At 42.3% G+C, this 15094-nt stretch overlaps 1 protein-coding gene across 4 annotated transcripts in view; it reads right to left on the bottom strand.

Annotated features, from left to right (window-relative positions):
• vn (membrane-bound neuregulin protein vein) overlaps positions 1-13423 on the bottom strand; it is a 323286-nt gene extending 309863 nt beyond the window's left edge. For 3 of the 4 annotated variants that reach the window (XR_016140095.1, XR_016140096.1, XR_016140100.1), the window contains exon 1: positions 10513-13422. Coding sequence is in view for 1 of the 4 variants with exons in the window: in XM_089080604.1 (XP_088936730.1) it covers positions 10513-11665 (1153 nt within the window). In the remaining 3 variants the exon portion in view is untranslated. Of the gene's footprint in view, positions 1-10512 lie in introns of all 4 variants that reach the window. The other variant, XM_089080604.1, reaches the window with a different exon arrangement.
• Positions 13424-15094: the final 1671 nt, after the last annotated feature.

Genomic DNA, 15094 nt, shown 5'->3' with positions numbered 1-15094 from the left:
AATACATATATTTAATATTTCTTCATATCGATTCTTTCATATCGAAGTTATTCCATTAAATCATCCCTTTAAATTTCATATATACTTCTAAAAATAAAAATAAATCTCATTTTTCTCCTTTAAAAAATTAAATAAATTTTTAGTCACAATTAAATTATAAAATATATGACCGTTTTGTAAACCACTTTTAATTTAAGATATCATACGTGTCTCTTATATTCCCTTTTGTTATACATAATTATTTCATGTAATATCCTATTTTTCTCGTAGTCATGCTTTCGCTATTGTGACATCCGATAAAATCCCGTACGCTCCGTCCGCCCGCCCGACCGACCGACCGACCGACCGATCGATCGATCGATCAATCGATCGATCCGCACAGCTCTCAAACGGTTCGAACGATCTTCGGTGGAAGATCTCTCGGCGTGTTTATGCTCGGCATTGGATCGGCGACCGCCCAGCAGTCTACCCAGTCGCCCGGGCACGGTGTATACACACACCACACGTGTGGTCCCCACCAGAGAGAGGGAAACGCGACGGTGTCCGACCGTCCCACCTCGCGCGCCTTCACCTGCGGGCCCACCGGCGTATGCGTGCCGGACTGCGTGTGAGCGTCCAGAGAGAGTATATAGAGCGTGTACCTGTGGGTTCTCTCTCTCTCTCTCTCTCTCTCTCTCTCTCTCTCTCTCTCTCTGGGTACGGACACAGGGCCATACGTGCTCTGGATGCGTACGTGCCGATTTCCTCCCTGCCCGCCTACGGACCCAGAATGGCACAGTCGAGTGCACCTCACCCCGCTGACTGGTTCGCATGATGCGACCCAATCTGGTGTCCGTTGGCTCTCGAGCTCTATTCCCGTTAACGTTAAACCGAATAATACCTCCTCTGTCGTTACGTCCCCCTCGTATCGCTCGTAAAATTTATGATACATTTCTAAATGCGATGCAATAAATGTTGAAAGATGTTAAAACCGGTGGAAAATTTTGATATGTAAACTCGAAGTCAATCAATCTCGAAGAAATCAATTGAATTTAATCAGAGAAATAAGTATCAGGTAAAATGGAAATGTGATTGGGAAGTACAAATTATTTAGGTAATTATCATCTATATATAATATATTTATACATTATCAGATTATTTAGATGCATTGGTTTTTACATTAACGTTATTCGAAGCGATCAAAGATTTCTTGACTGAAAAGGATACATTTGTCTCAACTCGTGTCACGATTTATCAGATATCGCAGACGGTGATACGCTCGCCTTAAATAAAAGCTACTTATTCCGTAGCTCATAACTGTCACGAGTGTCACGTGCATCGATATTTTTCCGATATCGGTTTGCCCTGATATCGTCTGTCAGAACATAAACAGAAATAACATCGATGTTCTAAGATGGATGGCGTATTCGATTCTTGGAGCCAGTGCCGGTGCGGATCAAATCCAGATGCGAGCGCGATCCTTTCTAGATCGACCGAAAGTATCACGACGACGATGACGACGACGATACGCGCTATTATCGAGAGACGCGTACAACTCTCTCAGCTATTTACCCGAAGCACCGTTGCGTCGTTGCACCGCGATGCACCGTTGCATCGGCGCGAGTCGTACGCGCTCGCGTCCTACATACAGCTGCGTGTCGAACGCGACGATAATTGGCATCAATTAATATCAATAGTAATTCGCCACCGGAGCCGTAGAATTTGCGCACCTCGCGTCAAACGAGTCGATCGAGGTTCGATGGCGAATGAAGTTAGGATCAGGAGCGAAATACGCATGTTTCGCGAGATTTTATGACGCATCGACGCGTTCGCATAATACCGTGTCGAGCATTTCATTACGGAAATAAACGCAACGACCACAAACGATCATGACAAACGCGTAAAAAATGATCGACAGAAGGAATCTTTAGTCTAAAATAAATTCATTTCTAATATTATAAAAATAAACCGTAACATGAAGTGGCTTCGTAAATTATGTCCCAAAACTATGTAAGTTGTGTTACGTAATAAATATCTAAATAAACTTTATATTAACAGAAGTTTAGTTTGAGTTTCGAGCGTTACGATGAATCTGAAAATCTCTGATATCGCACGGGTCTGTAAAAAGAAACATTCCCATGTCGCATCCTAGTATATTCGCGATCTCGAAAGCTTAGCTTCGGAAACTCGCTTGAAATTTTCACAGGATTCGAATCGGCAATAGCCCAGCTGGTAAAATTTTGTGCAAGAGTTTTCGTGGCATTACGAAGGGTGGAATTCGCACAAAGTTTAATTCAAAATCGGTCGACGATATTCCACGAACTGGCGCGTTTGCGGACAAGAGAGAGAGAGAGAGAGAGAGAGAGAGAGAGAGAGAGAGAGAGAGAGAGAGAGGAAGAGAGAGAGTATGGACACAAACGTGAGCCGGTCGAAAGTGTGAGAGCGGTCACGAAGAATGTTGGAAATGACGTATACTCAGTTGGTAATTTTGTTTCCGGAAACTCGAAATATCAGTCTGATTGTCTGCTCGGCACGCGCGTTATTTCATTTTACGCGTTACGAGGACACGCAAAGGCGACAGTCCTGAGGGATCGCTCGGTTTATGTGCCAACGAACTTGCGACACTTCTAAACGATGAAAAATGGAGTTGGCAAGAACTTCAAATATACAACACACACACACACACACACACACACACACACACACACACACACACACACACACACACACACACACACACATATAAATAACAAAATATCATATATACATATATATATATATATATATATATATATATGATATTTAGTTTCGCCTGATACTTTATATCCGCAAAAGCGATATAAAGTTTAGAGCTCCCATGTACGTTAATATTTACGCATATTAATATTCAAAATATTAACTTTAGCAAATTCTGTTTAGCGATAAATACTGCAAAAACTGCCGTAGTGTTACAAAGAGAAAGCTGTGCTTTCCCAACCGTATTTCCATTAATAAGAAATCATGTAAACTACTGAAAAGCAGAAATTATCTCAAATATTTGAAATATTCAGTTGCCTTTGTAGGATCGTGAAATAACGTTTGCGCAAAGCTCTACGATAATTGATCAGTTACGTTCCAAGAAACACACAGTGCATATCAAGCGCACCCATTTTCAGACACATTGTGGCGTGCATTAACAAAACGTACCGTTGAGCTTGGCGAGACTAAGTTTGCGTCCAAGTAGTATGCTTAATTCGCAACATAATGCGCATGCTAATTCATTTACACGAGCTCCTGCCTAACTCGGAATCCCTTATGGCGGCTTTGTATTTTGCAGCTACTCGACAAAATGGCAGGAAGCGCTCTCACGGTTACAAAAGAAAACCCGCAAAGAGCACAAACGGTGAGCAACGATATATGCGGATAAGCATGCACAAAAGGACGAAAGTACCGGGAGCACAGTTTCGGTATAATAAATCGTACGACTATCTGGCTGCAAGACAGATTTATCCTAATTTTCTATCGGGACAGCATAATTCGTTCGCGATCGATCGCGCGGATCAAAAGACTTAAGCGCTTTAAAAATTGTTCGCGTAACGAGATCTTATGGAAAAGCGAACCTGCGAAAATGACCACTACCGGCACTCGTGCGAACTCTCTTACGAGTCACTTACGTACGTAAGAATGCCTTATCGCAACCCCCTTACATTACCGTAATGGATAGCGTGGGATCGAGCTGATCAAGATTGCGTTCTTACACAAGTACATCGGACGTGGTTGACACATGCGGCGTACATACGCGATTACTCGGCGGCCAGAAAAATTACGGGAAGTGCTCGCATGATTGCCAAAGAAGATATAGATCGACCGATGGTGCCATCGAGGTAGGTGGAAGAGCATAAAGATAGAGAGATGATCGGAAAGCCGGAATAAAGAAAAGAGAGAAGCAATACATATTGCGATACTCATTCAATGTTCCTCTTCTCTTTATGTCTCCTTCTCTGCTTTTACGTCGCACGAGTATAAACTAACAGAATGTAAGAACGAGTTTCCGATTAAGGCCTTATAATTGACGTCTTCTCCCTCCTCCCTCGGCTTAATCACCGCCAACTAGAGGAGGAATCGACAGATGTTCTTACAGTTCACGGATCAACGAACCGTCATCGAACATCATAGGATCTCATATTTTTGTACTTTTCGTGTTTTCTAATATTGCGCCAGTTTCTTCTTTCTTCCACAATTATTTTTTTTTCTTTGAGAATATATTACCTTCATATATTATTTTTATTTTTAGCAAAAATTGGATGTTTACGATAAAATATTTTCTTATACTTTATATAGTAAATTTTTTCTATAAATTTAGGCAGAAACTTATCTGACATAATTTGAATATAAATATATTATAAAAATTATTTAAAATCTTAGAATTTTTATAATAATTATAATATATCATATTTTAATTATTACTAGAAAAAGTAAAGATTTTATAATATACGTTTTGTGACGTACGATATAATTCCTTAATAGCTATTACTCTAATTTCCGAATTGCATCGCAATACGCAACGGTCGATACTAACGACCGCGTTACTAATTAGTCCTTTCTTGAAAAAAAAAATCGCACCACGTCAACACGGTCTATCGCTTCGCCGAGATCCACTCGTAATTAGCGCGCCGGCTAATTAGCGCGTCACACAATTACGAGATGCCGCTCACCGGAGAGAGGGCATATATCCCGGAAAAAAAAACCGAGCTAATTATTTCATCACGACAATTCGGCAAGATTGTTAAGTTTATTAAGATTCGGGAAGCCGTCGAAGATCCTATTACCCTTCGCCGCACTTGCACGTGATAAATCTACTTAACGAAGAACACGAAACGGGCGAAAATACACGAGATCCTCTGCGAGGCCGACCGAAACTCTCATGTGATTTCGACCAAGCATAAATTCCGCGCGATTCCAAGGAGATTTATCTTTACAACGCTCTCCTTCTCATTATTACCGCAGTTATTATTATATTAATTTTCCGCGGAGGTAATCGGCGTGAGAAGACATTTGGAGTTATTCTTCTGCGACGTAACGAAAGATGCGGGACCTCCGACAACAATTTCCTAAACACACCGAGCCGAGCCAATCCCGCGTCTGCTTTCCGTCGTTCCCTCTTGTATTCTGTCACGATCGCGACATCTTCGAGGAACGATAATGGGATAAGTCGCGAAAACTTTCGATCCGCCGTCGAGATGTAATACTCGCGCGAAACTGGTAGGCGCTAAGCAAACGAGCGCAACAGTTATGAACTCTCGCGGAGGAGAAGAGGACGACAAAGACGAACGATGGAAACGTTGACGACAACGATGGTGGATAATACCAGCTGGTAGTTTCCGAGCACGTCAAAGAGCCCCGTGCTCGTTTTCTCGCCGGAATTCGCTTATCTTCGCCGAAACTTGGGCAAACGATCGGTCCTGGAGGCGTGGTTCGGGTAGCAGCTACGCGAACTGATTAAAACGGCGTTGGTGAAAATCGATACGTCGTGATAATCGAAACTTCGTTTCGTAAGACAACAGTCTTTGACTGTCACGTACTTCGCCTCGGTAAACACCTAAAAGTCTCAAATTCGCGCTTACACCTCTGTGTTTCTAGAAAGTAGATCATCGATGTGATACGGTTTAATAGGTAAAATCCGAGAATTAATCTCGCTACGTTACATTCTCAATTGTTATTCAACTGAGAAATTCAGAGGAAAACGATCTTAAAACGGTCTTTCAAATTCTATTTCAGCATTTCTGGAATTTTGGAGTTGAATATCAATTTTGTTTATCCCCCGAACTTCGCATCAATTGATTTCTGCCCAAACTATACGTATTACTTTCCTATCGGTATTCTACATATAATTCGCATCGTAAAACTTATTTTCATTTGTTGTGATATTACTCTACGCAAATCGAAGTGAGATGTGGAATGCGAGAGTGGTAACGTCCGTTACAGCGATTGTAAAACCATTTGTATCGCGTCCGCATTGTAAATTTAGGTCGATCGTGTAACTGTTCATAAATAAAAATTAACTTGTATCAAGGTAAATAAAATAAAATAAAATAAATTTAAGTTATTTGTATTAATAAATGATATTATATGTATAAAATGGCATAATAGTGCTAATTTTCATTTAAATAAAGCTAAAATAATATCAGATACTTAAAATCCTTTTGCATTTTTATAAAGAGCATTTTGTAAAGAACATTTTTTTTCATTTATTCAAAAATATTTTTAATAAAGATTTAATAAAGATTTATTATTTTTAAGATTTAATTAAGATTTACTAAATTATTTAAATTAAAGATTAGATAAAATAATTTCAAACGTAAATATATTATATGAATATACATATTATAAAACATATTATATTACCGAGAATCATCAGGAATGATGTTAGCAATTTAGTCATGCATTATTGCATACTCTAATATTACGCAATTATTTCATTAGTGCACAAATTGTTGGTTAAATGGTTTACCTCTCGCGTAATTGTAATAATCAAGGATTTTTAAAAGATTAATTATTTTCTAGCATGCTTTCCCCTAGCGATCACTCTAAAATTCGATAAAATTTTTTAGAAAAAAATAATAAATCAGATCATATATTTAAACATAAAATGTTATATTGCTTCTGATGCGTTTTCCATGATGTTTATCAGCTACCTTCATATGTGTTCATATCAATTACGCCAATAAATCATTATTTGTTTCATCAAAAACTTTATATATACAAACTTTACATATGAACCAAATATTTGTTACAGAAAAGTCTATTAAGCGGAAAAATAAAATAAAAATGTGACACAGAAATTAATTTGCAATTAGCACAAAAAGTTTTTGTATAGTTTTTTACTGCTAAACAAAACAATTACTTCTGAGCACATTATAGATGTTTATCTACAAACAAAAGTAAAAATCATTCACACATTAAAATAAAAAAGAATAATATTATCTCGTTGAAATAAATAAATAAACATCGTCTGTAGAGGAAAAGAAAAAAACAGTCTAAAATTGATAGTAGAAAGTTAACGCTAATATTTCGAACACCTTGTACGCAGGGTAGCGATGTCGCGATGTGAAGTGGCCGCTAACTATCACGTTTCATTAATGCCTTTTATTCCGTTAACGTTGGAAATCGAGCGCGTGCGCCTCGCTCGCACGCTCGCTCCGATCTGTCTGTCGTCGTCGCGATTACGCGCCACTTGTTAACTGTTAAGGACAGGTGGAACCGACGCGCGCGCTCACGATTACCGCTTGCGTTCCGTCACGACACGAGGTTCAAGATAAGAAGAAAATTTGCAAGCCTGCGACACCGACCTCGTCATCCTCCAATGCCCGCGCGGAATTTGTCGTACCGCCAGCGGCTTTCTACTTTTCGCGCCGAGCGTTTAAGGTAAATCAAATATCGGATCGTTCCTTACTCCTGTCTCAATCGCGATTCTACCGCGACGGGCAAAAAAAAAACATTCAAATTCTCAGTGTCCAATACGAGAAAGGGACTTTCCACGAGCTAATCTATTATATTTTCATCTCGATTCTTTAATTATTACAATGTAAAGTGTATATTTATTTGTTTTAGAAATTCGAATCGTTATCTTATATTAATTTGATATCAGAAAGTACAGAAAGCATAAAAAATATTTCGTTGTTACAATTTTGATATTTATAATTCAATACAAAACCTGTATTTTAAACACTTATTCAAATCTACTCTCAATTCCTGGTTGTATAAAATTATCTTTAATTAAGAATCCTAACGAATTAATTAAGCTTAAAGCTTCAGATAAATAAGAGAAAGATGAAATATGTACACACGATAAAAAATTTCCTCCTAGACTCGGTGTCATTTGCAGGGATCTCACGGAGCGCGGTCTCTCTCGGAGGAGGAACATGACCCTGTTCCGTCGTTCGTCACGTTCGGCGCGATAAATCGACCGCGGAAGGTCGTCATGCGAGTCAAGCGGTAGAGTCATTCGGCAGCGGTCCATGCAGCCACCACGAGGTGGGGGGGGGGGGGGGGTAGTGGTCTTGGCGATGCCGAGATCGCGCGGAGAGGTGGAAGCGCATTGAACCGACGCCGGCGGCAAATTGGACCATCTTCAAAAACTCACTCGCTCGTTACGCATCGCGACGCGATGCGACGATTGGCGAGGGCGACGTATCGCGTACTACTAATCGACGATTACGAAGCGCCTACACGCACGAGTGTGAGAGAGTTGGATGCGGGGGATATACGCATCTCTCATGCACGATTCGGTATGAGGCGACGCGACGCGAATCCGCGACTTACGTGGCGGGTTAAATATAAGCCCGACGCACGGCGTCCCGACGATCGCGCTTAGAGAGCGCTTCTCTTCCACGTAATCGAAACGCGAAATAATCCGAAAACTTGGACATTTCACATCGGCGATTACACCTTCTTTCGTCCTTGAAATTCGCGGAAACTCAAGAAGATTATTGATGCGAGTAGATCTGCTGTCGTGATTAAAACAACTCTTTTCTCGCTTCTCTTGCAAAGGTTCCCTCTTTGGAATGTGTTTACGATTTCCAAGATTTTTCCAAGATTAAACATGAATTTTGTAAAGTAACATCATCGTATTATTAGGTACTATATCATGCAAATATCGCTTCATTAAACTCTCTCGATCGAAGATATTTGGAAATACCGCGAAATTATAAATTCTATGACTTGAATATCTCAATCTCGTTTGTGGTGAATTTTTCAAGTGATTCCAATGTTAAATATGAGAATTGATTGAAAACATGGATATTGTGGACGAAAGAAAATTAGAACGCACTAAAACGATATTACGAAGATATACGAATTTATATCAACTATAATAAAAATCACATTCGAGTCGATAGTAAATTTTGCTAAATTTTCATATAGTTTTTTTTTTATAGGAGTTCATGCTTTAATTAACAGCTAAAACATATTCTGTAAATTTATAAAAGTTAGTACCGAATTTAAACGTAGAATGTACATCCGGGCTATATCACGCGCGAATTAAAATATTCACGTGCGTTTACATAAGTTAGTCGCCATATTGCCGAGCTGTCTGCAAAAGGGAAATATGTACACGCGCCCGTTGGAGCATCCCTCTCCATATTAACAATATTGCCGCGCTATATTCCCGAAACTGATCGAGAATTCTACATCGACGACGCGTTTCAACTAAAAAACTATCAGTCGTTCGGCAGAGTATATCGAGCTCGATCGTGCCCTCGAGTCATCACAAATCGATCGAAGCGATTGCTCTGCGACGAACAATTACTGGGAACAAGTGAGATATCACATGGTGCGCTCCTGTTTATTCCAACCCGCATACCCTTAGGGATATTACATTCTTTCTGCTTAAATACGCAGTGGATTTATTGACGTATTTATTTTACAGATCGATATTTGCTATCAAAAGTCTCATGGATTAATACTATCTGCGCTAGTATGTTCGAAACCGGATGCGTAAATAGCTAAATCTTTATTATGATTCTGATAAAATATAGTTTTATATTAACCGAGTTTGAGGAACTTTGTATTATCTGCTACATTCAAGCATTTTATTTTTATGATTTTAACTGAAATGTATGTCTTTATATTCTTACGTTAAAGAAGAACGTTTCAAATTTTTGAAGAAATATTGCATTATATAGAGTCCTGTGATAAAAAGTTTTATATAACCCAGATGCATACATCGTAACATGACATCGTCAATTTATGTTCACCAATGTGAAATGTGCATAGTACATTTATAGTAGTAATTTTTCATCATTGTTCTTATTGCTTTCTTAGAACACACGTCTACCTAGAAATTGCATAAGAAATGTAATAACTGTCATTACAAGAATATCTTCTTTAGAAAGTAATTTCATCCATTAACCTGTTTTTGAGTCAGAAATACTATTTATTAAATGCAAACTAGTAGTATTCAAACATTTTAAATTGTGTCTAATAAAAATAAATATTTTCTCTCGCAGTAGCTTTTTAATTAGTGTATTGATTAACGCTACATCTAATGATGCTCTTGTCATCTTTGCTCAATGTTACTTTAGAAAATTTTCGTTAAAAAATTAATTATCCAAGAAAGAAACAACATATATTTTATGTATAATAGCAATTTTTTCTCTTATAAGAATTATATCTTTTAAAAATAAGCAGAGGACAAGATATATGTTTTAAGACAAGTCACGATAAACAGATTAAACTGAAAACCTGAAGTAAAAGGTGCAACAAGTGCTGGAATAAAAAATTCAAAGAAATTTATTTCTTTAATTTTTACAATGTTCTCTCGGAATCATTTGAAAAATACAAACTACAATTCACAGACACTCCATAAATATTTTAAAAAAATTATCTATTTTACACTATCAACTGTTATTTGAAACAAAGATACGCTTTCTGATATCGTGATACATTTTCCGTATTCTACTCTATCGAGCCTTTCATTATCATTTGTTAGCGGCACGCGTCCGACTGACTAATCAAAAATGGCGAAATAAACGGTGCATAAATTTTGGGACTTACCGTAATCCGGTCGAACGACAGCTTGGACGACCTGTTCGTTTTTCTTGTTTCGGATCACCGGCTCGCCGAGGATCGTGAAGTTCCTGGGTCCCACGCGATTCACAAACACTAGATACACTTTGCCCCTTTTAATATTGGCTCGCACCACACCACTCGGATTATCGCGCTGTTGCTGCTGCTGCATATTGCCGGCCTCGTGGCCGTTGCACACGGTCGACTTGCCAGGCACCAATTTGTCGCGGAAATGTAGTCGCACGCTGTCGTTCTTCTGCAGCGGCTGAAAGCCCGGCTGGCTCTTGTATACTTGCTTCACCTCGAAGGTCACCGAGTAGTTCAATCCGGGCTTCCTTCGCGAGGACATGCTGCGGGCTTTACCCTCGAACACGGTGGGCGCCAAGAAGGCCCGATTGCCCACGTCGATGTCGGGACACCAATTCTGACCGCGGCAGCCTCTGTCCTTGTTCCTGCAACGGCGTCGTTGCTCGCGCGGCGAGTCCGCCTTGGTGCGGTTCTTTGGTCGTTGCTTCGCCGATCTGGTGACTCGCGGCCGTTGCATCGACGACTCTGCTGGTGGATACGCAAGGGGTGCGTGCGTCGAGGAGTGTCGGGGCGCGCGAGTCAGATCGGACTCATTTACTTCTGGGTGAAAGGCGCGAACGCGCGTCTCCGTTTCGACGGCGGAGAGGGTGTCCTTCGCGAAATCCTCCATTCGCCTGGGATTCGGTACGATTCGCCGAGTACCGAGAGCCACCTCAGGCGATGTCGCTCCACGAGCCGTGAAGTAATGCAAGATTTGTCGCGCATCATTCTCTGATGATTGTTCTCCATCTTTATAGGAGTCCTCCCCGAGGTTCACGAGATTCGATTCGACCAACGAGATCTCGTCAAGATCGCGATGAACAGAACGAATTTCGAACGATGTGTATGCCGGGTATTCCAGAACTTCCTCTCGCGATTCCCCCGTAAATTCGTCAACTTTGAAGTCATCCACTGGGCTTATCGATGGTGGACGATAATGTCTCGCCTCGGTGATGCTCGTCGTTGCCCCGGACGTATTCCCAAGGGTGTCCCGAATGGCGGGGGGTGCCGCAGCGAGCGCCAGTGCGCCCCACCAGCCGCTTAAGAACCCGGCCAAAAGCAGAGGCGCCCACATTATCCAACCTGATTAGCGGTGTGATCGGGGGTGAGGTCGACACCTCGGTCACCCCGACTCGCACAGAGGCACGCGCTTATCGCCCCCTCCTCCTCGGCCCTCGAGCTCGGGGAGCGTGCACCTTTCGTTGCCGCAAGTACTCTTGCGATTCCTATGTTAACCAAGTCCAAGGCCTCTTGATCCTCTTCTTGTTTCCTCCCTCGCGATTAGTCACCTGCGGTGACTTGACTCACAATCTCGTCCCGCTCACCAAATGGCCAAATCGATCGTTGTTGGCTCCTTCTTCCAAATTCAGACTCCTCACGAAGTATTATACCACCGATAGTGGAACGTCGGGGTTTCTTCTATATTTCTCTTCATCCTACGCGATAATGTTCTCCTCATCCTCGAAGCCGGCGGGGGCAGCCGTGGCGAACCGCACCATGCGGCCGCTTCTCTCTCCTTTTTTTTTGGCGCGTCTTTCTTCTTCTCTTCGGGAAGGTGTGGTATTATCGCAGATGATTCCGACCGGCTGCTGCGACGATCGCGGACGCGACAACCAGCATCGATCTTTTATAGATCGTGATCATTATGATTCGCAAACGGCACGATCATCCTGATCCAACTTGAACCGGGAGCCTCGTCGATCAATTTACCGCAGGTCCCGGATCCTTCCACGATTCCGAACGAGACGGACCCTGAATCTTGATTGTCGATGAACCAACCGAGTGATGAGTAGTAGTCCTCTCTAGTCCACGTGTTCTTTCGCGTTCACAAGCAGACGAAACTGATTGACCTCACAGCAGGGAATACCCGCGACCGTCAGAAACGCCGACTGCCTCTGATCCGTCAGCAACATCGAGTCGAGCGGAATTCCGCGATCGTCTCGCCACCCTCTTATGCACTGTCTGAGATTCAGTATCACGTTGCACTCTGAAGCGGGAAGAGGGAGGGGGAGAGAGAGAGAGAGAGAGAGAGAGAGAGAGAGAGAGGGAGAGAAGGAGAAAGAGACACACGATTGTATCAAACGTCAAAACAAAAATTCTCTAACGAAAATACGAAGACGGCAACGATGGTGGCGACGATGATAACGAAGACGACGATGATAACGAAGACGACGACGACGACGACGATGACGACGATGACGACAACGAAGAAAGTGTCGGCTTCCTCTCTGACCAGTCGAGACACTAAATATACCCACGCGAGGACCGCTGTTCTCCCGACAGTGCGATCGCCCGCACGCTTGCTCGCGCACTACACTCTTCAGCTGATGCTCACCACTCTCGCGCGCGTACAGCTCCGCTTTTCGGAGTGGGCCACCCTCGCCGATTCGCGCGACAATGAAGACGGAGGAAGATAGAGAAGGTATCGGAGGACGTGCACGAGGAAACGGGACGAATGAGTAATTAGGAGCCGTTGCCACTCGCGCGTTATCACACTCTTTCCTGCACGCTCTGTTTCTGCAATTTTTTTTCTCTCTCTCTCTCCCCTTTTATCCTTACTCTCGTCTTTTTCTTTTTATCTCTCTCTCTCTCTCTCTCTCGCGCGCGCGCGCGAGAAACCGCTTCCTCTCGCGCGGAGATGGTCGCGCGCGATCTGCGTGCAGGATTGTCGACGACGGGTGATCGGGTCGCGTGTGTCGCACGCGGCATACACACACGAGGCGCCTCGCGTGTCACGCGTGTCGCGAGAGCCCGGAGGAAGGGAGAGAGATCGTCGGTGGCCCCGCGTCGGGCGCGCGCGACGGTTCAAATTAGACTGAGCGGCCCGCTCGCGCAGGCCGAGGCCGGCCACAGCGCCAGCGGCGCCTGGCGGATGCCGGTTGAGGCTTGCGCGCGCACCGCGGCCGCGCGAGAGTGAGACGGAGCGACGGGGACGGAGCGACGACGGGACCTTTAAGAACCTGTATAACAACGACCTAACAACCGAAGGAACCGCACGCGTGATCCTCCCTGCCGTCTCTCGCTCTTTCTCTCTCTCTCTCCATCTTTCTATCTCTCTCGTGAATTCCTCGTCTCTCTGCCTCTTGCGTTGTACTTTCCCTCTTTCTCTCTCCTTCTCTTCCGTTTGTTCGCCGTCTTGAGTAAGTGAGTGAGTGAGAGAAAAGGGGGGGGGAGAGACGGCACTCTTTATCTCTCGCGTTCGGTCGTACTCCCCTCTTGTGTGTACTGCTGTTCGTCATCTTTTAAATTGTGTTCAGAGATGCCCTCTTCTTCTTCTTTTCTTCTTCTTCTTCAACTACTCTTTCTTCTCTTCTTCTTGGATTCTTCTCCCTCTTCTTCTTTTACATCGTCGTCGTCTTTATCTTCTCTTTCTCCGCGCTGGGACACCGCTTCTCTTCGCTCGCGCGAGCTGGCGAACGTCATCGGACTACCGAAAATAAAGTCTTTCTCCGCTTTCCTGTCCTCTCGTCTCTCGCTCCCTCTCTTTCACGCCACTTCCGAGTCGAATATACACGCGAGCAAAGGTTTTATAAGTGCAAGCGCGCGAGAGGGACGTGAGAAAGGAGTGCTCACCGAAAGGAACTCCGGCCTCCTTCTCCGTCCCTCTCATTTTCTCTTTCTGGTCCCTCTGTCTGTCTCGAGAACTGCCAATCAAACGATTCTCCATGAGAGTCGGCCTCTTAAACGAATAGTTTTTCACGCTCGCCGCGTGACAGATTAATCCCGGGCTAAATGGCGACACTTAAGCCCGCCGTAATTAACGCTGCTCTTCTTCTTTTTGCATTTTCCCGCGCGCGAGCATTGCGTTTTCGGACTTACCGAATTCAAAGTCCGATCTCTGTCCAGAGTGGTAGTATAATATATATATATATATATATATATATATATATTCTATGATGAATTGTGAGATATATATATATATATATATATATATATATATATCTCACAATTCATGAGATACATAAGTAAATAAAACATACATTTTTATGTAAGATCAAGAAAGGCTATGTTGACTCCTACAAATTTCTCAGCACATTTTCTTGGCAGTACTTTATTAGATTTCTAAAGAGTCTTTTAATTAAGGCGTCCTTATGTCGCTCCTATTTAACCGAAAAGCAATGTAATTATATTCTGCATAGCCAGGTGTACACAGAAATTTTACGTCGTATATTTAAGACGCGTAGCAAGTTGCAACGTTGTAATAATGTTGTGTTTCGCAAATAATAATTTTGCGAAACAATTTTGAGCGCATTTCACATTCTTTTTTTCGACACTAGTAATAAGGCACACAATTATTGACATTTGGATATGGATTATATGAGATCCATTTGTATGGGAATATTTGGAACAGTCAAATTCGGCTATTTCAGATACATTTGATAGTTTAATATTACAAAATTTTGTTAAAAACCTAGTTACCATACGGAATAGTAATATTTTTTCAACATAAATAATAAATATAATGTACGATATAATTGGACATCACTGATGTATATGTCAAATA

The sequence above is a fragment of the Pogonomyrmex barbatus genome, unplaced genomic scaffold (assembly GCF_055798465.1).
Source record: "Pogonomyrmex barbatus isolate J1 unplaced genomic scaffold, ASM5579846v1 scaffold1, whole genome shotgun sequence".
NCBI lineage: Eukaryota > Metazoa > Arthropoda > Insecta > Hymenoptera > Formicidae > Pogonomyrmex > Pogonomyrmex barbatus.
This window is presented reverse-complemented; position numbering and strand designations above follow the sequence as displayed.